The sequence below is a fragment of the Camellia sinensis genome, chromosome 9 (assembly GCF_055761805.1).
Source record: "Camellia sinensis isolate YWXY chromosome 9, ASM5576180v1, whole genome shotgun sequence".
Taxonomy (NCBI): domain Eukaryota; kingdom Viridiplantae; phylum Streptophyta; class Magnoliopsida; order Ericales; family Theaceae; genus Camellia; species Camellia sinensis.
In genome coordinates this window covers 83,649,056-83,673,230 of record NC_138969.1, presented here as the reverse complement: position 1 = coordinate 83,673,230, position 24,175 = coordinate 83,649,056, and the positions used below count along the sequence as shown (strand labels likewise).

The window sequence follows — 24,175 nt, the reverse complement described above, 5'->3', positions numbered from 1 at the left end:
GCTAGACGCACATGCCGCATATATGTGAAATGCATATCTTATGTAACAACATATGTAAAATACATATTCTACACAACAAAGTGACATCCATGTTTTATGCAACAAAGTGAAATGCATATTTTACGCAAGGTACAAAAGCATAATTTGACAAAAACAAATTCAGTAGCAACTTCCGATTTACCTCTCGGAAGAGTTACAATATGTTTAAAGGATACACCTCGTTCATGTTGACAAGTGACAAATATCATGCACCGAAAACATAGTTTTGAGCTTCCATAGAGACAATTTGAACCCAACAGTTAACCATCCTTACACTTCTTGGAAACCAAGAACACAAAACAACATTAGGACTCCAAGGGAGGCCACTGGCCACTGGCCGGCCACAAGAGGAGGGTGCTGGCCACATGCTGGCCACAGATGAGCCTTGCCGACCACGAATAGGCCTTGCTGGCCCCATGTCGGCCACCGATGGCAGTTCGGGGCCTTTTTTGTCTTTTCATCACGGGTCTTTAAATATACAACTTAACACTTTATTTCCTCACAATCCTAAAAGTCGAAATTGCTCCCTCTTTCTCTCTCTAGGTGCTCATTTTCTCTAGATCCGTGCTTTCTACACGTTTTCCAACTCCCCACGTGAAGTTGATTCTTTAAACCCTCTTTGTTTCCTCTGTTTCAAACAGATTTAAATTTGATTTCGGCATTTTTTCTTGGAGTTTCACCACTTGAGGCTTGTTCCCCTCGAGTTTCTCTCGGGTTTTGTGCCTTTTCCCGGGCTTTGACTTTTCCTCCCATTTTCTCTCTCCTAGCATTAACTTTTTCCAAATTTATCCTTTTTTCTCTATTTTCCTTCACTTTCACTTGTTTTTCACTCATTTTCCGAATGCGTAGATGATGTACCCTATGATGGGGCTCCTCCAGAGACTTCCCTAGTATTTCCACCTATTCCCAAGGCGGATGAGCCGATCATTGCCGAAGCAGCTGGAGGTATTGAGGCTGACCTTGAGGCAGAGTTCGTACCTAAGCCGTAGCCAGAGCCAGTACCAGTGAGAGTTCAGCTATTTGATCCGGAGAGGTACCATCTCCGGACACATATCTTGCCAGCTGGTAGCATTCGACGATTTAGTGACTTCATTCCTGGCATGCCGGAGGATCTTCTATTGAGGGAGCCGACTTCCCACCTTTCATCCGTCGCAATTGAGGTATAAGCTCTGTTTTCATGCATTCCTATCTGTCTTTACTTGCATTTCTTACATTGTATTTATCTGGCTGCATTTCATGCACTGCCTTTCATCTAACTGTACTTTCATAACTTTTCACTGCATTTCTTGCACTGTCTTTTATCTGACTGTACTTTCATGCACTGCCTTTCATCTAACTGTACTTTCATCACTTTTCACTGCATTTCTTACACTGTCTTTTGTCTGACTGTACTTTCATCACTGCCTGATCTGATTCATCTGTTATGTGCCGCAGGGCGAGTCTTGTGTTTTCCGAGGCTACGGAGCCATTACTGCGCGAGACTGGTATGATGAGCTTCCCCGTAGGAGTTCGCGACATCATGGACGAGATAGGCTTCGGCTTATTCTGCTCTAGTCTAACGCAAGTCATCGCGAGCCATCCTCTTCTGGTTGCACTCATGGAGAGGTAAAAAACCAAATAGAGGACTTGTCTATTTATAGAAGAACTGGTGGCTTTTCAGAACAGATTTCAACAGGTAAAAAACTTGTTCGGGATAGAGTTGAATAGGTAAAAACCTGCTCGGACAGATTTGAATAGAAAAAACCTATTCGGGTTGAATTTAAACATGTAAGAACCTGTTTGGTTTGGAGGAATAGGTGCATTGGACCAAACTGCCAATGTTCAGAAATGTTGCTGCCAATTCGAAATTAATTTTGAATTTCAAGCCGAAATTCAAATTTCAAATGGTAAGAATTTAATTTTAGAAAAAATAAAATTCAAATGTTTTTGGCCTAAAAAAGATAAGCATTGGGCCGGACAAGCCCAACCCAACCTCACACCACATGCGCATGCTACCATTGCCTTGTTCGCGCGCGTGTGTTTGTTTTGAGTCCAGTGAGTCTAGCCCACTTTTCCCATAACTTCACCTTTTCACAAAATTTGGATACCCCTTGGGGCCCTCACCAAGATGCAAACCCAAGGCTTATAAACCCACATTAAGTTTGTCCACCAAAGCAATGTGGGACAAACCTTATCTCCATCTTTTATGGAAATTTCACCAAAATACTATTTTCTTAAAGCTCATTTTGGCATCGATTTCCCATTCACCAGAAAATGGTTTTGAGTAACCAAACATACGACGTGAATTGTTACGCAGAAAAGAACGCGTTGCCACATAGACCCGCCAACTTTGACGCATGAGTTCCACTTAAAAAATAGACCAAAATTTTTTAACAAAAAATCTATTTTTTCCAAACTATTTTTCCCAACCATTTCTTACAGTTACTTCATACTGTACTTTTATTTTGGGAATATATGTCAAGTGAGCATGCGCTAAATTATTGTTAGTTATAGATATTGAGATAGTTGAGTTTTTAATTGGGTTAATTTTTTTTTTTGTTTTGTTTGTTTTTCCCCCCTCCTAAATTAGGGTTAATTATACTTTTCACGCCTATAATTTCATTGAAATTTTATTGAGGAAATTATAAAAAATAAAAAATAAAAAATCCCAAGGTTTGACCTTATTAAAAAAAAAAACTCCGAGTTTTTAATCTTATCAATTTAGACTATAAATTTTTAATTTTTTTTCCAATTTAAACAATTTGCCTATTTTCATTAAGTAAAATCGACAAAAAAATTAATATTTTAGTCATTAAATTCAATGAAAATGAATATTTAAACATTTTATGTATACCTACGTTGAGTTCAATGACTAAAATATTGATTTTTCATCGATTTTAGTCAACAAAAATAGACAAATAGTTTAGAGTAAAAACAAATCAAAGGATTATGATTTAAATTGATCAAATTAAAAATTTAAGATTTATTTTGTTGTAAAGGTCAAATTATAAGGTCTTTTTGTAATTGTATTTTAGTCTTTATTGTTTCAAGCTACACAATTTGTTCAGTACACTTTAAGTGTAGTTTTAGTTTGATCCTTTCGTCCAAATTGGATGTTAGATTCAATAATTTTGAGACATTTGTTAATTTTCTAAAATGTACACGTAGATAAAATTAACAAAAATTAAGATAGAAGGACCAAATTGATACTAGACTTAAACTGTAGAGACCAAATTATTCAAATTAATATAACAAAGACTAAAGTAAAATTTAGGTCAAACTTTAGGAGTAAAAAGTATAATTAACCGCCTAAACTATTATCACTGTGGTATTTCATTCATAAATTATCAGTTTCATTTTTAGTCTTTAAATTTTCTAATTTCAGTTCGTATGATCCAATTATAAACAACAACGCTGCTACAGGGCCCGAACATTTCAAGCTCGAATTTGCCCCGAATCCAAAACGACGTCGTTTTATATTATCTTACCGGTAAGAGAATTGTAATATATCTTACCGGTAAGAGAATTTTATTACATGTTACCGGTAAGAGAATCCAAAACGACGTCGTTTTGAGTTTCGAGCCAAACAATTTCGGGCCCTCAAACATTTTTCTTATAAACAATCAATCCAAATCAATAATAGTGAAAACTTATTCTAATGTGCCAAAAGATAATTTTACAATTTAGATAATTTAAATGAATAAAAAAAAAAAAAAACTCATCTTCTTACTTGTACTATAGTATACAACTTTTAGACTCTACAACCAAAAGTCCTTCCTCACCCATCATTTCAAAATAGTTAAAAAATAATAATAATAAAATAAAATAAAATTGAGGTTTCATTGTAAATAGTTTAAGTTGTTTAAATTACAAAATGACTTTTTTTCACCATTAAATTAAGTATTTATGTTACTAATTTGGACAACTGTCTCCAATTGTATTACATCTACTAAAATTAGAAATTTTAGAAAGTAATAAGTATCGAAAATTAACAGTGATGAAATAAAAAAAAAAATTATCGGTATTTTAGGAAATAAAAGTGAAATTAAATCAATGTAATTTTCATGGGACTTATTTCAAATACCAAATTACTTGCATGTTCCATCCACGAATAAGAGTAATTTGTAAGATCTGTTTATTAATTTGTATGACATTTTGAAAGGGGGGAAAAAGATAAAAATGAAAAATAAAGAATAAAAGGTGTACTTAATGTGTGTGAGAAAGAGTGACTTAAAAGGTACACCTAAATGTTGCTCCACTTATAGAAATATCCTCTGAAATTATAGGACTAGCAAATAATGTAGACTACTGGAGCATACTAAATGATGCATCCACTAGACAATAGTGACATTAAAACATTTTGGAAGGTACACAAGGGCAGCCCTACACAACATTTATTTCAGCTTTTAGCTCAGAATTCATTGTATTCAATATGGAAAAATGCTATATAGCCTAAATAATTTATCAAATTTTTTATCAAAACTCTCACGTGGGTGTAGGATTTACACAAACCCACATGTGTGTAGGTCCCAAACCTATGTGAGAAATTTGATAAAAAAATTTGATAAATTATTTGGGATCCCTAACATAACTCTTCAATGTGTTCTTCCCCAGTTAGTTCAAGGCCAAACTGTTGCCAAATTAAGTGAAGTAAACTAACTCACTTACAGGTAAGGTTGGATGACATGAACTCATCACTTCGATATGTAATGCAAGGTTACAATCAGCGCATGCCCATCTAAATTATTAAAGCTCATATGTGAAACCTTAGGGGCCCTTATGCTCCTCATTTTCTTTTTTTCTTTTATTTATTTATTTATTTATATGAAGGAAATCGTTGTTGTTTCGTTTTACACCATTAAAGTGATTCGTTTGGGAAGTGGGTTAATTTTTTAGTTTTTTTGGCTATTTTAGCCTGGGTTAAAAAGTTTGGTTTCAGAAGGACTTTTTAACTTTTTTTGTGAGAGAAAAATGTAATGATTATGGGTTGGATGTGATGTTTTATTTGTTATGACTAAAATAGTCTATTTTGTCTTTTGTGACTAAAATAGCCAAAAAAACTCTCAAATCATCTTCCCAAATGGTGCCACTAAATAAGAAAATTATTCAATGTTTGATCTTAATCTTTAACGAGTTCAAATTAATTTATGTCAAAAATTATGATTGTGTCATTATGACATACTGAATAATTTTTCAATAATAAAAGAGTAACGCATTTCTATGACAAATAGCATAAGCCACTAATAAATGACTTACTTTAGCCACGAATAAATGGGAGCAAACTTCAAAGTTCGAATGCACATTGCTGGCTTGCATAAAGTTGGAAATAGCTAATTGAACCACGTTCATCTTTGGTGGAGTACTAGGAACCTTTTTTGGAGAGGTAACAACAACCATATTGGCTATCAAAAATGAAAAATAAATAAATAAAATGTGAGTCTTATTTAAGGAATCATGGCACCTAATGAAAATGAATGAAGATGCATAAAACCTTCAATTAGTTGAAAACCAATCTCTTAGATAACAACTCATCTATAGCATCTTAATAGACATCTATAGCATTTTAATAGACTTTCTTAACCAAAAAAAACATAACAGCAAAACTACAAATCCAAAATTATTTACCCAAAATTTACCCATAAATAAGAATTAATAATTCAACTTCATTTCACTCATAAACCCTTACACTTCATCCAATTTTATCCCTACCATTCCGGATAAATTCTGAAATCCTAATTTTGGAATCCTAACTTTTTTTTGAAAATATAAGCATGCCCTAAATTTCTTTATACTCCTTTTCCCCTTTATTTGGAGATCTTTTTTTATTTATTTTTAAAAAAAATATTAAAAATAAAAAAAACCCGATTTTAGAACCACTTTCTTGATGTTTCCAACAACCAGTGAAGACATAAGACTCAAATTTAACTTTTTAAAATTTTATTTTATTTTTGAAATTTCATATCAGACTCACTACTCTCCTTTCAAAATTCGAGATGTGACTGTAACATATAAGAATTTTAGAAATTAAATTTTTTAATTTTTAAAAGTAAAAATTTTGTTTTAAAAGATATTTAGAGACCAATTATCTTTGTGGGGATGATCACAAAAAGGCCATCCCATAAAGTAAAAAATAAAGTTTTTAGCGACAAAATTTTGAAAATTTTACTAATAAATAGACTTTTAGGAACGAAATAATTTAGTCTTAAAATTGTTTATTTTTTGAGACAAAAAATTGTCCCAAAAGAATAATAATTCATCATTAATGTCCAATTTTTGTTGTTAAAAATATAATAACGATACTTTTCGCAACAAAAATATTTAATCTTTAAAAGATAATTTTATCTCCAAATTTTGATTTCTAGAACTTTAATTTTTTGTAATAGGTTACTCGGTGTCCTAAGGTAGGGTACTTGACAATTTTGAGCACGAGAGAATAATGAAAATAATAATTAGTGATTGGCTGGTGGTAGAGAGAGTTTAGGTCTTGTTTGAGAATTTATTATTTTAATTGATTTTTTAATTTCTTATTAAAAAATATATAAAAAAATAAAGAAAGTGATGATAATTTATAATAATTTTTTGACTGTTTAACTATTTTAACCAAATTATTTTAAATTCTCCATTTTTTTTAATTGAAGCCATGGGGGTATGCAAGGTATGTTATTTATGATTTTTGATTACTACAAATGGCATAATTCAATATTATGAAAATTATAACTAAAAAAAATAGTTATAACAAAACACCGTATAAGGTATAACAAAAAACACTTAGATCATAATCAAAATAATATCACGATAAGTCATAATTAGAAACACAAAAAATCATAACAAAAAATACAAAAATCATAACTAAAGATAGATCGATATAGTACACAGTATAAAAAAAATGTGTACCATATAATTTTCCCAAAAGCCCACTTCAACTATGTTATGGATTGACCTAAAGGTTACTCGTTTAACAATTAATCGAGTTACACACAAATTGATCTGGATATCCTAGGCTATCAATAAGAATATGTTGTGGACTTATGACACACTTCCTTCGTGAATATGATCTTGCTCTGGTGGTGATGTGGTCATTCGTCATTCTTTAGTTTCACAGTCAAGGTCTTTGTATCAATAATGATAGAAACTTATTTTTTGGAAATTTTATAACCCCAGAATGATCAACACTATTCATAATATAGATTCCATACATAAATGAGTAGTATGAATCAATTTAAAGATTGTAAGAATCCCAACAACTGAGGTCTCACTCATTTTCCGTCCTTATATAGGACCTGACATCCACGTTGGCCTAAAATGCAAGAATTTTCTTCTTGATGCTTTAAATTGACTGACCAAGAGGAGGTCCCAGTTCAAAAAATAAAATAAAAAAATTAGAAAAAAAAAAGAAAAAAGAAAGAAAGAAGAAAGGTCAGTGTTCTTGCAAAAGTGGCACTACAGGAAAAAGGGCCTACTGCAGCGATTCTTTTATGGCGTTTTTGTAAACGCCATTATAGATGGATGAAAGACAACGTTTTCAAAACGTTGTCTTAGAGCTCAGTTGAACGGCGTCGTATTGGGTGTATATGTTGACACCATCCATACTCCGTTTCTCACTTTCTCTGTGTCTCTTCCGTAGCTCGGTCTCTCTCCGTCTTCCAAAGCCCTCGACTGATATTCATCGAACCAGATCAAAGACACGCACACACACAGTCTCTCTCTCTCTCTCTCTCTCTGCTCGTTTGCTCGATTGCAGATTTTGCATTGTATATTCGTCGAACTCTCGATCTCTGTTGCTCTTCATCGATCTGTTACTGGAGAGCTTTGATCAGTCTCTTCATCGAACTTGAACTCAAACTCGATCTGTTCTTCATCAGATCGCAGATCCAAAATCGATATCATTCTCGAACCAGATCGATCTCTGTTGCTCTTATATCAGGTACAATTTTCATTCTCTTAATCGGTGTTCGAGTTTGAACCAGATCGATCTCTGTTGGTCTACTTTCTCATTGTCAAATCTGCTGATTAACTCTCTAATTTTTTCATTTTCAAATTAGATCAGATCAGATCGTTGAACCAGGTCATAACTTTACGCTAACAGCTAGTTTTGAAGGTTTAAATGCTTCAAGCTATGATGCTCTTGTGATCCCGGGAGGCAGAGCTCCAGAATACCTAGCATTGGATGAGTCAGTTATTAAATTGGTGAAGGAATTCATGGAGGTTGGAAAGCCAGTAGCATCAATCTGCCATGGACAGCAGATTTTGTCTGCTGCTGGTGCTCTCAAGGTAGATTATTAACATTTTTGTTGCTTTAATATGAAATTTTGTTTAGAATATTTCATTGATCCAACATTTATAGCAAGAAAATTCTATTTTGTGCTGAACTTATCATCCATAGTAATTACACTTTCAATTATTGCTTCATTAATTCTATTTTGTGATTTTTTTAAATTTCTTGATTAGTTTTTTTAAATTGATTATCATCCAAGCCTTGCTTATACTTGTACTCTAATTGAGTAGAAATTAGAGTAGAAGTTTAAATGAAAAGCTTCATTTGATATGAAGCACTCCAGTGGATAAACTAAAATTTGAGTAAAATTCCCCATCTAAAAAATAAAAAATAAAAATAGAGCAAAACTGCCAAGAGTCAAGTTTTGAGCGGATGCTAGGAGTTGGGAGTAAAGGAGAATTTGGCAAATTTGGGTAAGAGCACCTGTCAAGTTTTGATTGGATAGAAATTTGAGTGAAGGAAATGGGTGGGGGGGGGGGATTTTAGTGGTTTACCCAAATTTAAGTTTATACAATGGCGTCTTTGAGATTTGCGGTAACAGGAGATAGTGTTCAAGGGCAGTTTGTAGATTGTGTTCTATAATTTAGTTATGATGTTTTGCATCAAAACTTTCCAATTTGAGCCTACCTTGGCTTTTTTTTGACAAAAACCTTTGCATCCATAACCATGTTAAAGCATCATATGCACACAATATATGCACACCAATTATTACCTCAAGTTTCCCCTTATATTGCTTCAAGACATTCCATAAAGCTTTAGCAAAATTTTGCATAATCTTGTTTGTTCTTTCTTTTGCCAATTCAGTGGACCCTGAATTTGACTTTGGTGTTAATTTGTAAACAGTTAACTCGGTATTTACGAGATTACTTGGAAGGCAAAAAGCGAATGGCTTTGGTATGCTGTTTATGTTACACCATTAGTTTGTATCGTTTCTTACATTACACTTTGGGAACACTAATTTTCAGAGGACACTTTATGGTTTACTTAAATTTTTTTGCACTTTTATAATGTTATGAGCTGGTCATATTGATTGGTTAGTATATTTGCAGATTTTAACTGTGAAATCAGGAGAGGAAGACTATCTTGATTCATGCTTTCTACTAAGACAGGCTTCACCTTATATGAAAATCAAGTAAAAGTTTTCTTGACTGCCAAATATCCTTCTACTTATAATAAGCTTTACAACTGATGGGCATCATTGCTCATATGTGTAGGTTTAATAATGTCGAACAACCGTTAAATTCGCTTTGTACTAAGAGGCATTTTCAGACTTTGCCTAGAACAGAACAACTCAAGAGAATGAAGCTTACTTGCCTTGAAGCATGTTCGGTATTCAATCTGCCCTTCTGAATGTAAATCTTTTACATATTCATTTTATTGGATAAGTGTGTAGTTCGGCTTTAGCTGGAATAGGTCGGTAGGTTTCTTTAAAGGGTGCTCTCTGGTCATTTTTGGGAGGTCTTGTAACTCTGCAACTAACAATTCCCTGGATATGTTTTATGCCTTCAATTACATTGTTATGAAATCGGAAGATCAAGAAAATTCATGTCATTGTGATGACTAGACTTCTCCTTGTTTACTAGGGCATGCAACATTCTTTTGATACACGAGGAGCTGCACATTTTAGACTTTGTAGGAAGTTAATACACAGAATATAACCTGTTTGTGGTTTCATAGTTGATGCCAAGTCCTGACTTTGGCACCGGATGTTAAGCCAGCTCATTTTTTAAATGAGTTATTGTCTTAAGTGATTTTTTCTTCTTCTTCTTCTTCTTCTTCTCTTTTTCTTTTTTTTTTTTTTTTTTTTTTTGGCAATTTGGTCCAAGAAACATCTAAAAATATAAGGTGTCGCTTGACAATGTTGACAGTTTACCTGTTCTGTTGACAGAAAATATTGAACAAGTTTATGTTTATTTTTGGAAAAAATGTAAGCAAAAACATATTTGGTACAACATGTGTTTTAAAAACAACAGAAAGGGGTGGCCGAAAGTGGTTGGGTTGAAGATGGTGGCCGGAGGTGGTTGCTAGTTGGTGGTGGAAGGGAACTGATATATCACATTTTTAGACAGTCTGACCTTGAATGGGTGATTCTGATTGTGATCTATTGGAGGTGGTGACCGGAGGTTGTTGTTGGCTGCCAGAGGTGGTTGGCAGTGGCCAGAGGCGATTGTCTGCTGTGGGAAGTGGTGGCTGCTTGCAGGAGGTGATGGCCGAAGGTGGTTTTTTGGCAACCAACCAGCTGCTGCAGGTGGTTGCCGAAGGTAGTTTCTAACAAGAGGTGGTGGCCGTCGATGGCTGCTGGTCCTAATAAGCGGTGGGTGGTGGTCGGAGGGATGGGTGAATGAGGAAGGAATGAAACCTTTTTTTTTTCTAAACAAGTGAAACCAACTTTTTTGTAGTTACAAAAATTAACTAACTTTTGTAAACTATTTATAAGTTTTTGAAAATGAAAATAGATACCAAATGGATTTTTATTTTTTGTTTATAGTTTTCAAAATTTTTTTTTTTTTTAAAGAAAATTGTAAATATAAATAGAAAATTGTAAACATAAACGTCACCAAACAAACCCTAAAAAAAGGATCAAATTTGAAAAAGGTCAACTAACCTTTTCAAATTTATCCATTTATTTATTATTTTTTACTTTTTTTTAATAGGGACTTCTAGACTATATGCATCTAAAATGTAAAAATATATTATGCCGGACTCAGATATGTTCAGATCATCTGTAACTAACATGGGCTGAGACAATGAGGAAAAGACATTGTAGTTCAATTGAAATTATGATAATAGACCAGGCGGAATGGTCAGACAGGAGTCATCTTCCTGACAATTGAAATTATGATAATATAATAGGTTATGCCGGACTTTTCCATACTGTTCCCTTATGGCATTGTGCATGTGGGGTTAATATGTCAGTTATTTTCCTGACAATGGATTACACCTTGTATTGGTAACTACAGGATTGTTTATGTACATTCTTTATCATCATGTTAATTTTAGGCTTTTATTTCAGACCCATGGAGGGAAGGGTACTGGAGATGAATGTGAAGTTGATAAAGAAGGTTGTTCGAATTGCACCCTATAATTCAGCTTACACCACTTTGTTATTTTTTACTCTTTGATTTCTATCAAGAACATGGGATATATTTTGCTTCTTTTGAAACAGAAACCCTTCCACAAGAGGTCAAGGAGGTTAAATCTCAGATATGTTCAGATCATCTGGCAACAACTATTAATTGGGAAGTAAATGATGGTACATCCCTTGAGGAAGGGTCCACTGAATTGGCAAAAGAAAGAACAAACAAGATTATGCAAAATTTTGCTAAAGCTTTATGGAATGTCTTGAAGAATATAAGGGGAAACTTGAGGTAATAATTGGTGTGCATATATTGTGTGCATATGATGCTTTAACATGGTTATGGATGCAAAGGTTTTTGTTATGCATTTTAGCTTAAAGATTCTTTACGAACACTACTTGAATGAGTTGATCATTGTGCAATACTTAAATGAGTTACTTCAAAAGATATACAGATCAACTCTTCTTGATGTGGTGCAGGGGAAGTTGATTGAGATTCATTTTAGTGCAATGGGGAAAATATGTGGCGCTCAAATCCAGACTTGTAAGCATGTTTACATCAGAAAGTTGCTAAAGACTCATTTTCTTGTGATCCTGTTTCAATTGTGTTTACTAGCTTGATTGTATTTTTTGAAAATGTACCAACAAGTTATCTATGAAGTAGAATGAATAAGGTGATTTTTTTCTATCACCCTTGCTTCATGTCATGGTATCCTCCAGGTAGCTTGCCTAATACATCATCGAGTATTGGTTCAACACATGACACTACTGCTGGTATGAATTATTTTATTCAATTGAATTACTCCATTAGATTTCTTTGTTAATGTTCTTTTTTCTTTTGATGTTTTACATTTCTTTGTTAATGTTATTTGTTGATTGGCTTCAGGTTCAGTCTAGTTAGTTGAGTTCTATGATGTGCATGGTCATAAACATTTTAAGTCTTTGATTGACTTGGCTATTGCATATGGATTTAGATCATCATCAATTTATATTAAAATATTCAGCATTGGGAAGGTGTTCACCTGAAATTTTGCTGCATTTATTTGCTTTCCCTTAGGTGGAATGGTGAGAGATGCTTTGTGGAGAGTGCTTTTGTCGCTGATATTTTCAATATAATTGGTGAGAAATGCAATTAACTTGGAGTTTTCAGACTACAAGAGGTTGATAAACAATAGCATTGTGCTACAAAACATCAGATTTTGAAGATATGTTTTTGCTGCTCGTTGCTTTCGGCTTAATAGCAAGTGACGAATATAGTGCACAGTGCACAACAGAATTGGGAGACGCAAAATCTGAAAATTGCTGCTCTTACCAAAGATATGATTTGCTTGCTCCCTAAGTTCGGAGCGATTTAGGAAACACAGACGATAGTTTTTTTTCATTTTTTTGTAAATCACAACTGTTTTGTTTTTCAATTTACTTTGTCATTAGGTAGAAATGAACTACATGTTTTGGATAATAGAGTCAATGATACTGTGTTGTTATGGGGCATGACTTGAATTGCAGAGATCCAGATATACTTTATTGTTGGGTATAATCACTGATGTTGAATAAGGGGTGAACAGCCCATAGAGATCAAGAGATTGATGAATTGCTGGTTTTAAAATGTAGGACATTACTTGATTTGCAGGTTTTAAAATGCTACACACTTGGAAAAAATGACAGAAAATAAAATGTGAACATATTCATTCTAGGTATACTTGCAACTGCAGTAATTTAGAATCCCCCCACCAAAAAAAAAAAAAAAAAAAATGGCGTTTTTTGAAAAAACGCCACAAAATGACGACATTGTCACCACAAATTAAAAAAATTTAAAAATAAAAAACAGTGGCGTTTTTTGAAAAAACGCCACTAAATGACGTCATTGTGACGTCACACGTTAATTTGGGACGGAGGGTGAGACGGTCGTCAAAGATTTTGCGGCGTTTTAAGAAACGCCGTCTAATATTTTTAACGACGTTTTTTAAACGTTGGGTAGCTATTGTGGCGGCCCTATCAGCGGCGAAAATTTTACACGTTACTATAAGATATTACGGCGTTTTTCAGGCTTTTCGCGGCGTTTTCAAAACGCCGCTAAAAAACGAATTTCCTGTAGTGTGGGCAAGCAAATGTGGCCCCACAAATAGGACTATATCAACGGTTAGGAAGTAATGCCCAAATTGAATGCAAGGACATAGTTGAGCCCACCCCTACTCAACGTTTTATTAATAATAATGATGATAAACACCCCAAAATAATAATAATAATAATAGTATGGTCCATCATGAAGAATCTGAATAATGTTAAGAATATCAAATTTTCTATTAAATAAATGACTAAATGTCTTACATGAGTGTGAGGTCTGTAATTTAGTGAACTTTACATCCATGTGAAACATTTGATTATTTATTTGATAGAAAATTTAGAGCCTATAACATTTTTTATCTTGATTTTATGTCAACATATACTAACATTTCATTTGTTTCAGTAGAAAAATAAAATTCAAAAAAAAATTATAAAAAATCTTTTTTTTATGTTTTGTTGCATTCTTTAAATTAGTTTACTAATAATTGTATTAGCGGTGGTTGGAGTGACAACGGCAAGGTGAAAGTAGAGATGGAGGTGTTGGGGTGGTATAGCGGTATGGTAGTAAAAAAATGTTTTAAAAAATGTTTTCTTAGAACTATATTTATTAGTGATATTTTTAAATTTGTTGGTAAAAAATTTTTAGTTTTTTATTTTTTTTTAAGACATTCTTTTAGTGATGACTGTCATGACGACATGTATTGGTTTTCTACAATTCTTTACAATAAAATTTGTACTTTCAAAGTTAAAAAAAAAAAAAAAAACCATTATATATTGTAAAGATATCTAGAAGACATTTGTTAAAAAATACAAAAAATAAACAAAAAAAAAATTATGAATCATAAATAAAGTACAACATATTAAAAAATTGCCAACCAAATGTCTTATGGCAATAGTTAACAAGACCTTAATCTAGATTATATTAATATAACATTTAAAAGGGTAAATTACACTTTGTCCCATTTATGTTTCATAAAAAATTAAAAAGTCATTCTACATATACTAATTTTTTTAACCTTAACTTTTAGTCAAAAAGTCAAAAAAATTACTAAAATGGCATATTTCCGTACAAGGCCTCACTTAGGATATAGTGAACCTTTTGAAATCAAAGTGGAATTTCCTAGAAAATCTCAAGTGTATGAAGAATGCAAAATATATTATCATTCTACAAACTCGTGTCCTAGTAAGCCTTAAATTTTAAATATTCCCAAACAAAGAGTGGAAGGTTAATTAAGGTTCAAGAAATGGCTGAAACAATTCGAGTTAACCCAAGTGAATGGAAGAAAGTGAAAGAAAAACGGTAAGGAAGTTGTTGACACTCATAGACTTTAATGTTGTGTTTCTACTCTTTCTCCATCCTCATCAAATGTGTTTGATGTTCTTAGCGATTGTGTAGCGAACGAGGAGGTTCTATTTTTTGCGGATCCTAAGAATGTACTAAATGTGCGATGCTCCTTTTTGAAAGTGCCTAAACCCTCAAAAGGTTGTTAAGCAAAACAGAGATAAATATAAGGAGTATTCGAAGGAAGAGATAATTTAAATGGACTACCTCTTCAATATCTTTACGTCCTAAAGGGGGCACCCTCAAACCCTTTTTGATGCAAAATTCATTGTTTCATGAACAAATCTGTCTTAAGGAGGAGAGATCAAGAAGAAGCTATTTGAGAGAACTACAAATCTTAACAACAATTGTTAAATTATACTACAATGAAACTTCTTCAAAATACTGAAAAAAAATATACCCATTGCCTTGTCCCACAATGGTATGTTCTTCAACCCCCATAGTAGAGGTTGCGGGTTCGAGACCCATGTGGGGTGTTGGGAGCGATACCCTTTCCCTTTCCCCTTAGATTAGGCAAGTATAGGTTTTATTAACAAGTGACCCAAAAAAATTATTGATAAAAGTACCAACAACAAAGAAAAAATACCGTTTAAGAAAAACTCATAAAACCTAACTCTATAAGCCATTCTCAAACAAATTATGACACATGAGATTAGAAAAGTAATTAACGCATGTTTGTCTATATATGATGCTCTCAACAACACATGTAAAATGTATTACAATCAAACGTTTACAAACTATTGAGAAACATGTCTTTCTTATCTGAATTTTTCAATGTATTTTTATTTTTTAAATTTTCTATAGCCTCTTAACTACAAACCACAAAATAAAAAATGAAAATAGAATGTTCCACACAAAATATATATATATATATATATATATATTATTAAAAATAAAAGCTAACTTTTAAGCCATGATCAAATAAATTATGACATAAAGGACTAAAAGGATAATTTATTACATGCATGTGAACACATAGCATGTGTATGACGCTCTTCACATCAAATGTGTAAAATGTATTACAATAAAACTTCTTTAAACTATTCAGAAAAACATTAACAAAAAAAATATCATTAAAGAAGAAAACTCATGGACCGTTGTCAAATAAATTATGAAACAAGGGACTAAAAAGATAATTTGCTGCATACATGTGAACAACAATAGTATGTATCATAAAAAACCTTTCATGAAAATAATCATGAAAGTTTTGTGACCTTTGAATTATACTTAGAATAAAGCACCATACACTCATCAAGGGAATCCAAGGATCATAAATCTTTCATGATCATTTTTATGAGAAAATTTTCACGATCCCTAACTTTTCTCGAACAACATGGCATGTGTATGACGCTCTTCACATCAAATGTGTAAAATGTACTACAATAAAACTTCTTCAAACTATTCCGGAAAACACGAATTAAAAAAAAAAAAAGTATCATTAAAGAAAAAAATTCATACACCGTTATCAAATAAGAAATGTGAGACATTTGATTATTTATTTAGTAAAAAATCTTTCACTTCTAACATTACCCATCCAATAAGTTATGACACAAGCGACTAAAACAGTAATTTATTGCATGCATGTACGCACATGACACTTGTACAAAGCTCTTAACAACGAATGTGTAAAATGTACTACAATAAAACTTTTAAACTATTGAGCCTCCGTTTGGCAAGAAAAAGCTCAGGTTTTTTTTAGTTAAAATAGTCACAAAAAACAAAATAGACTATTTTAGTTACAAAAAACAAAACATCAAATCCAACCCATAATCATTACAATCCTCTCTCACAAAAAAAGTCAAAAAAGTCAAAAAACCAAAAAACCTTTCCCAAACCAGACTAAAATAGCCCAGGCTAAAAAATCCAAAAAGTCAAAAAGCCAAAAACCCAACCCGCTTCCCAAACGGAGGCTGAGAAGGATACACAAAATAAATTAATTAAATTAAAGAAAAAAACTCATAAAAGTTGACTTTTTAAGCCGTTGTCGAATAAATTATTACACAAGCAGAGGCCGAAGCACAGAGGGACTGGGGTGGCCACTTCCACCGCCGATTTTGAAAATTAAAATAGTATCCTATACTTCATGTATATTTATAAAAATGTAATGATTTCATAATTTTATCAAAATTAATTATTAATTTTCTATTTCATCATAAGTTTCTAATTTATAATGAGATGATCTCCAATTATTTTATAATCTAATTAAGAGTATCAATTTTATCAAGTTGATTTTATATGTAAAAGATTTACATCTCACTTCTTTATTATTTATAGTAAATTACATTAGCCTTCCACAAATATTGACAAAAAAAATAATAAACTCTATAGATTTGACTTGATGACATTGGAATTTTTAAGGTTTAATTAATTCATGTAATATTTGGCCTATTTTTCCCCAATAATTCATTAGTCATATAGATAAAAAAAATGATATTGTTATTTCTTATACACCAGCATGAATGTTATTCCTTGCTTACCTTTTTATTTTCATACCATCAATGTTAGTTTTGAGCTCTTTAACCTCATTAAAAAATTGGTTGGTGTAACAATACCTACTAACAAAATGATTTAAAATATTTTTTTTTTATCAGTAAAAGAAACTTTATTGATAAAGAAAGTAAGATACATGCGAAAACTTACATCAACAAAGAAAGGAAGTGCAAAAAGTATCATAACTAACCTTACCAATCCCAACTAAGTTGGCACTGATAAGGAAGCACAATCCTTTGCTAGCACTTAACCCAAGATTGGTGAGGAACCAATCAAAAGAACCAAAAAAGAGAGGGAGGGAAAAACAACACAAGGAGGTAAAAACAAGGCAACAGGAAGGGATTGCTTGAATTTGCTATGAAACATGTCTATGGGCCCTGTTTTGATCAAACAGATTCAGCTTCTACCCCTTGTGGGTACCGATTTGTGACTTTGCTCTGCAGCAACAAGGCATATTCCATCTAATTGGCAATCCTTACCAAGCAACAAGACACATTCCATCCTTTTATTTTTCTCCATCATGTCAATGCACTCCAACAATCTGCTACATACCAATCAGGTTTCATTCACAGACAGCAACATACATGCCAAGGGAGCAACACTGGTGCCAGAGTAACAGCTTCAGACCTGCTTCTAACTTCCAACAGAGCAGCAATAGGGTCACATACCAATTTGCTCAGCTTTAGTGATAGATTTACCTTCACAGACAGATCGGATCAGCTTCCTACATCAATATGACTACTAATCTGCATTCCTTTTATTTTTCTCCATCATGTCAATGTACTCCAACAATCTGCTATATACCAATCAGGTTACTTTCATAGACAGCAACATACATGCCAAGGGAGCAACACTGGTACCAGAGTAACAGCTTCAGACCTGCTTCCAACTTCCAACAGTGCAGTAATAAGGTCACATACCAATCTGCTCAGCTTTAGTGACAGATTTACCTTCACAGACAGATCGGACCAGCTTCATACATCAGTATGACTACCAATCTGTATACAACAGAGCAACACTAGTGACAGAATAACAGCTTCAGACCACCAACAGCCATAAACATATGTCAAACAACCTCTCACCTACTTCAAGTTTGCGACAATATCATGCACTGTGTAATTCACTCCCTTAACATTTGACTTAACCCATAATGCAATTCTTACATTCAATAACTCTACCATCTGTGCAAAATCTGCATTACCATTGTTAAATAAGCATTCATTCCTAAGTTTCCAAAAGGACCATAACATGGCCAAAGGGACAACTTTCCAAATATTGAACTCCTTGTTTCTAAATTTCATACCAGATCACCAGTTAAGCAAAATAACCACAGACCCTAGTGATACCCACTACACTTCCCACCAGCTTACCAACTCAGACCATAACTGTAGACACCCCATTTTTTACCGTCCTCAAGACTTGGACGTCATTGTTTGAACACTCAATGATCATTCATGCTCATGTTCGTTTCGAGTTCCCGGAAGTCTCGGTTGCGCGCCTTGTCTTAGGATCTCTCAACTTGTTTGTTTTGTGCTTGGTTGTAGACCAAGGACTTGTGGTTTTACTTCTGAGGGAAGGGGGTGGCTTGTTGGCCTTCCCCACAATCCATCGGCTAAGGCATGATGCCATCGGCATTGTTTCCTTGCCATCAGCCAAGAGTGTTGGCCGATCGGCACTCTTTTTGGTCGATCGACCATATTTTTGAGCCGAGACCTTTCCACCTGCTTTTTGCAGATATTTTCTGCCAGCTGTGACAGCTGGTGGGTACAATTCTGATCCTCTATACACGTTTCAAGACTTAAGCTTGTTGAACAAGCTTGAGGATTGAAATTCTATAAGAAGGGAGCCTCCCCTCCATTTCCAGAGGTTCAGAAAATTGAGATACAAAGTTCTATATCTCTCTCTATATATTTTACCTCTCTCTCTCTCCCTTTGCCCTTGCTTGTGCCCAAAAGTGTGATTTCTTCATACTATTGCACACAAACACCTAGCAATACACCATCCTTTTGTTGTTGAGGTACTAGGGAGTTGGTTTTGGTGTTCTTGGGTGGGTTTGAACTCAAAAAAGTTGGTGGAGTAGTGTTCTTGAAGGTGTTCGTAGGGTGAGTAAACTACCTTTTAATCCCACATTCTTGCTTAAGCTTTTAGACCTATTTGCATATTGTTTTAAGCTTAACTCTAAACTACAAAAAGTTCTGATTTTTCATGCTTGTGATGATTGTTTAAGGTCACTTTTTGGTTGGGGGTAGTCTACCCCCTCTTAGGCCTTGTTTGGCCTAGTTTTGTGCCTTCCCTTTTAAGCTTTAGAACCATCTTGTTTTGACCTTCTCACCACTGAAATCCAGAGGATTTTCAGTGGTGGAGAAGTGGTTTGGAGTCTTGGATAGGAGAGGGACCCCCCTATTCTTGTGTCTTGATTGCTAGTATAAATGGCTCATATTGGTAGCATATTTGCTTAGCATGCTTTGGCTTTATTTCAGCAAGTATTTGTTGTTATTTTTCCATGCCATACCTCTGTCTAAGGTTGGTTTGATAGCCTCTTACATGTATCATGCACTTGTCTTGCAATCCTCTTATTTGCCTTAACATGCATCTTGTATTTGGACCATTATTCTTGCATATTTTGGCTCAACTCAAAGAAGCTTTTAGTCATGTTTTACCATGCTCTAGCTCTGATTTGCATTGTCTTGGTCATGCATGCATTGTTTTGTATAGCCATGGTTCAATCTAGCTTGTTAGTTTTGAGTGTCCAAGTCATTAGCATGCATTACTTGGACCATTTTCATGATTTGGCATCATTTTATATGTGATTTCAGTCCATATAGGGTGGTCATACACTTGCACTTGTCACCCCCTTAATGCTTTAAAGAGTTGATGTTTTATGCCTCATGAATGGATCATTGTGCACGCCTCCATGCTTAGGCCTTTGGGATGCCATCTGAGTGGGTTTTTGGGCTTATTTTGACATGTCATAACTCCGTTTATCAGTGGTTAAGTCATGCCATGTTTGGTTGTAATTGGTGTAGTGTAACACTCCTTTATAGCCATGCATGCCTCTTGCCTTTCGGACTTTTGTTCTAACTTGTGTTGGCTAGGTTCAAGCTTGTTTTTGGTCTTGTATTGACCTGCCTTGGGACTGTTTTGGGTGCCCTTGACCCTTTGGGGCTTTCTTTGCAAGGCCATGGTTTAAGTCCCTTTGTTGGTTTCATACTTTGAGCTTTCTTGCATGCTATCCTTATGTTAGGTGAGTGGTTTGGCACCATTCCATGCATGATTTCAGAGCTTATAATGCTTGTCACATGTCCACACTTCTCACTCTTTAAGTGCTCTTAAGAGTTTGTATCTTCATGCCTTGCTTGTGAACCGAAGTGTATGCATCACATTTGAGTTCCCAAAAGTCTTGGTTGCGCGCCTTGCCTAAGGATCTCTTAACTTGTTTGTTTTGTGCTTGGTTGTGGACCAAGGACTTGTGGTTTTGCTTCTGAGGGAAGAGGGTGGCTTGTTGGCCTTCCCCACAACCCATCGGCTAAGGCATGATGCCATCGGCCTTGTTTCCTTGCCATCGGCCAAGAATGTTGGCCGATCGACACTCTTTTTGGTCGATCGACCATATTTTTGAGCCGAGACCTTTCCACCTGCTTTTTGCAGAGATTTTCTGCCAGCTGTGACAGCTTGTGCGCACAATTCTGATCCTCCATACACGTTTAAAGACTCAAGCTTGTTGAACAAGCTTGAGGATTGAAATTCTATAAGAAGGGAGCCTCCCCTCCCTTTCCAGAGGTTCAAAAAATTGAGATACAAAGTTCTATATCTCTCTATATATTTTACCTCTCTCTCTCCCCTTGCCCTTGCTTGTGCCCAAAAGTGTCATTTCTTCATACTATTGCACACAAACACCTAGCAACACACCATCCTTTTGTTGCTGAGGTACTAGGGAGTTGGTTTTGGTGTTCTTGGGTGGGTTTGAACTCAGAAAAGTTGGTGGAGTAGTGTTCTTGAAGGTGTTCTTCAAGGGTGAGTAAACTACCTTTTAATCCCACATTCTTGCTTAAGCTTTTAGACCTATTTGCATATTGTTTTAAGCTTAACTCTAAACTGCAAAAAGTTCTAATTTTTCATGCTTGTGATGATTGTTTAAGGTCACTTTTTGGTTGGAGGTAGTCTACCCCCTCTTAGGCCTTGTTTGGGTTAGTTTTGTGCCTTCTCTTTTAAGCTTTGGAACCATCTTGTTTTGACCTTCTCACCACTGAAATCCAGAGGATTTTTAGTGGTGGAGAAGTGGTTTGGAGTCTTGGATAAGAGAGGGACCCCCCCTCTCCTTGTGTCTTGATTGCTAGTATAAATGGCTCATATTGGTAGCATATTTGCTTAGCATGTTTTGGCTTTATTTCAGCAAGTATTTGTTGTTATTTTTCCATGCCATACCTCTGCCAAAGTTTGGTTTGATAGCCTCTTACATGTATCATGCACTTGTCTTGCAATCCTCTTATTTGCCGTAACATGCATCTTGCATTTGGACCATCATTCTTGCATATTTTGACTCAACTCAAAGAAGCTTTTAGTCATGTTTTACCATGCTCTAGCTCTGATTTGCATTGTCTTGGTCATGCATGCATTGTTTTGTATAGCCATGGTTTAATCTAGCTTGTTAGCTTTGAGTGTCCAAGTCATTAACATGCATTACTTGGACCATTTTCATGATTTGGCATCATTTTATATGTGATTTCAGTCCATATAGGGTGGTCATACACTTGCACTTGTCACTCCTTTAATGCTTTAAAGAGTTGATGTTTTATGCCTCATGAATGGATCATTGTGCACGCCTCCATGCTTAGGCCTTTGGGATGCCATCTCAGTGGGTTTTTGGGCTTAGTCCGACATGTCATAACTCTGTTTTTCATTGGTTAAGTCATGTCATGTTTGGTTGTAATAGGTGTAGTGTAACTTGTGCTCGCTAGGTTTAAGCTTGTTTTTGGTCTTGTATTGACCTGCCTTGGCACTGTTTTGGGTGCCCTTGACCCTTTGGGGCTTGCCTTGCAAGGCCATGGTTTAAGTCCCTTTGTTGGTTTCATACTTTGAGCTTTCTTGCATGCTATCCTTATGTTAGGTGAGTGGTTTGGCACCATTCCATGCATGATTTCAGAGCTTATAATGCTTGTCCCATGTCCACACTTCTCACTCTTTAAGTGCTCTTAAGAGTTTGTATCTTCATGCCTTGCTTGTGAACCGAAGTGTATGCATGTTTGTATGTGCTTTTGTCTTCATTTTCATCGCATTTTGGCCTCTGATTTGGGCATGGCCGAGGTCTGCCCATTTTGGTTTAAGTCCATCTTTGCATGTTGTTGCATGCTTGACATGTTGCATGTTGTTGCATGCTTGACATGTTGCATGTTGTCACATGCTTGTTAGTTTCCATGTTGTTGCATGTTACTCCATCTTTGCATACCATGCATGTTTGTATGTTTAGGTTGCATTTTGCATGCTTGCTAGTTTGCATTTTGTCACATGCTTGTTTAGGTTGGATTGCATTTGGCATGCTTGTTACTTTAGCCTTGTATGCATGCTTGAGTCATATTGCATTTGGCATGCTTATGTTGCATTGCATAGCTTTTTCATGTTGCATGCATTGCATTGTGTTTGGTTTGGGGTGTCAAACCAAACACGAGGACCGAGGGACGTTTCGTACTTGAAGTGACAAAACGTGCCTCAATCCTCGGTCGCCGACACTCTTGATTCAACATAATAGAGTGTGAGGCATTCATGTGTTTTGTGCATTGATTCCATATTGATTTGTGCAATTCGGCCTCTTTGGCCATCATGCATCAAAATGCGTGATTGATGGCTCGAGAGTCCAACCCTACACTCCTTTGAGTCTCAAACATGATAAAGGGTGTAAGTGCACAACATTTTCTTGCAAATGTATTGCTATGCCCATGTTTGTCCTCTGCTGCAGCAGGAGGAGCAGTCTGCAGGAAGAGATGGCCGATCGGCTATCTTCAGTGCCGATCGGCTAACAATTTTTGGTCGATGGACTAAAAAAAGGTCGATGACCCTTTTTCCTTGGCCGATGGCCATACCATTTGGCCGATGGCCTCTCAGTATATCCATGAGGTGATTCAGAAGCATCATAGAAATTTTCACAGTTTTCAGAAGTCAAAAACAGTGCAAACAGAGGCAGCATGAGGCATGGCAACAGATTTCCGAGTGAAGCCGATCGAGCATGCATCATTCATCATTCTGAGGCAGAGCTACGACAACTTGTTTTAGTTTCTTTCTGTTCTTACTTAGTTGATTTTGTAACTTAATTAATTTGCTTAATTAGTTAAGAGCTTTATAATAATTAATTAGCTAGGGTAGTTGCTTAATTAGTTGGTTTGTATTATTTATTCGAACCCTCCGCCGAGAGGGCGAATTTTGTAATAAGTGTGTGTAAGTGTGTGAATGTCTTCCAACCCCACGTCTTTCTCCCTTTTACTTAACCACTTACAATGGTTAGTTTTAGGTCATGTTTCAATTAGCATCCTTATGCTATGCGTGTTTGCATCATTCATCTGTATTGCATGCACCGGGCTCGGCACATCATACTAACTGCATTGTATTTCAATTCCTACTTGAATAGATGATTATCAAGTTGCATTTCATATGCCATTTTAGAATAGCCGAGCCTATTTCTAGTTGCATTTTGCATGTGTTGCATTAGCCATCTTAACATAGCTAGGATCATGCATTGATTACTAATTAGCTATTGTTTTGGCTCAGAGTACTAGTTAAGTTTTTATGGTTTAGCATCTTGCATGAGTGTGAGTGTTAACATGACAGCATGCTTGCCATGAGGCTAACTGCGTATGTGTTAAACTGCCTGAATGCCTGTGGGTAAGGGTTGGATTACTTGAATTGGAACAATTCATCG

General features: G+C 35.0%; 1 protein-coding gene across 5 annotated transcripts; it reads left to right on the top strand.

The window, feature by feature from the left end:
• The first annotated feature begins 7,479 nt into the window (after nt 1–7,479).
• Nucleotides 7,480–12,906, top strand: LOC114278313 (kinesin-like protein KIN-6). Of its 5 annotated transcripts, XR_014340048.1 has the most exons (10): nt 7,482–7,942; nt 8,066–8,289; nt 9,137–9,187; nt 9,343–9,425; nt 9,508–9,622; nt 11,307–11,355; nt 11,460–11,661; nt 11,850–11,913; nt 12,090–12,143; nt 12,427–12,906. XR_014340048.1 is itself a non-coding variant. In XM_082887198.1 (8 exons), the coding sequence occupies exons 2-8, from the start codon at nt 8,218–8,220 to the stop codon at nt 11,857–11,859; spliced, it is 582 nt and encodes a 193-aa protein (XP_082743324.1). In that variant the 5' UTR covers nt 7,480–7,942; nt 8,117–8,217; the 3' UTR covers nt 11,860–12,906. The 5 variants fall into 5 exon arrangements, 3 of the variants coding, with proteins under 3 accessions (XP_082743324.1, XP_082743322.1, XP_082743323.1); XR_014340047.1 differs by having other exon boundaries at nt 7,483–7,942; nt 11,850–12,143; XM_082887198.1 differs by having other exon boundaries at nt 7,480–7,942; nt 8,117–8,289; nt 11,850–12,906.
• The last annotated feature ends 11,269 nt before the right edge of the window (nt 12,907–24,175 follow it).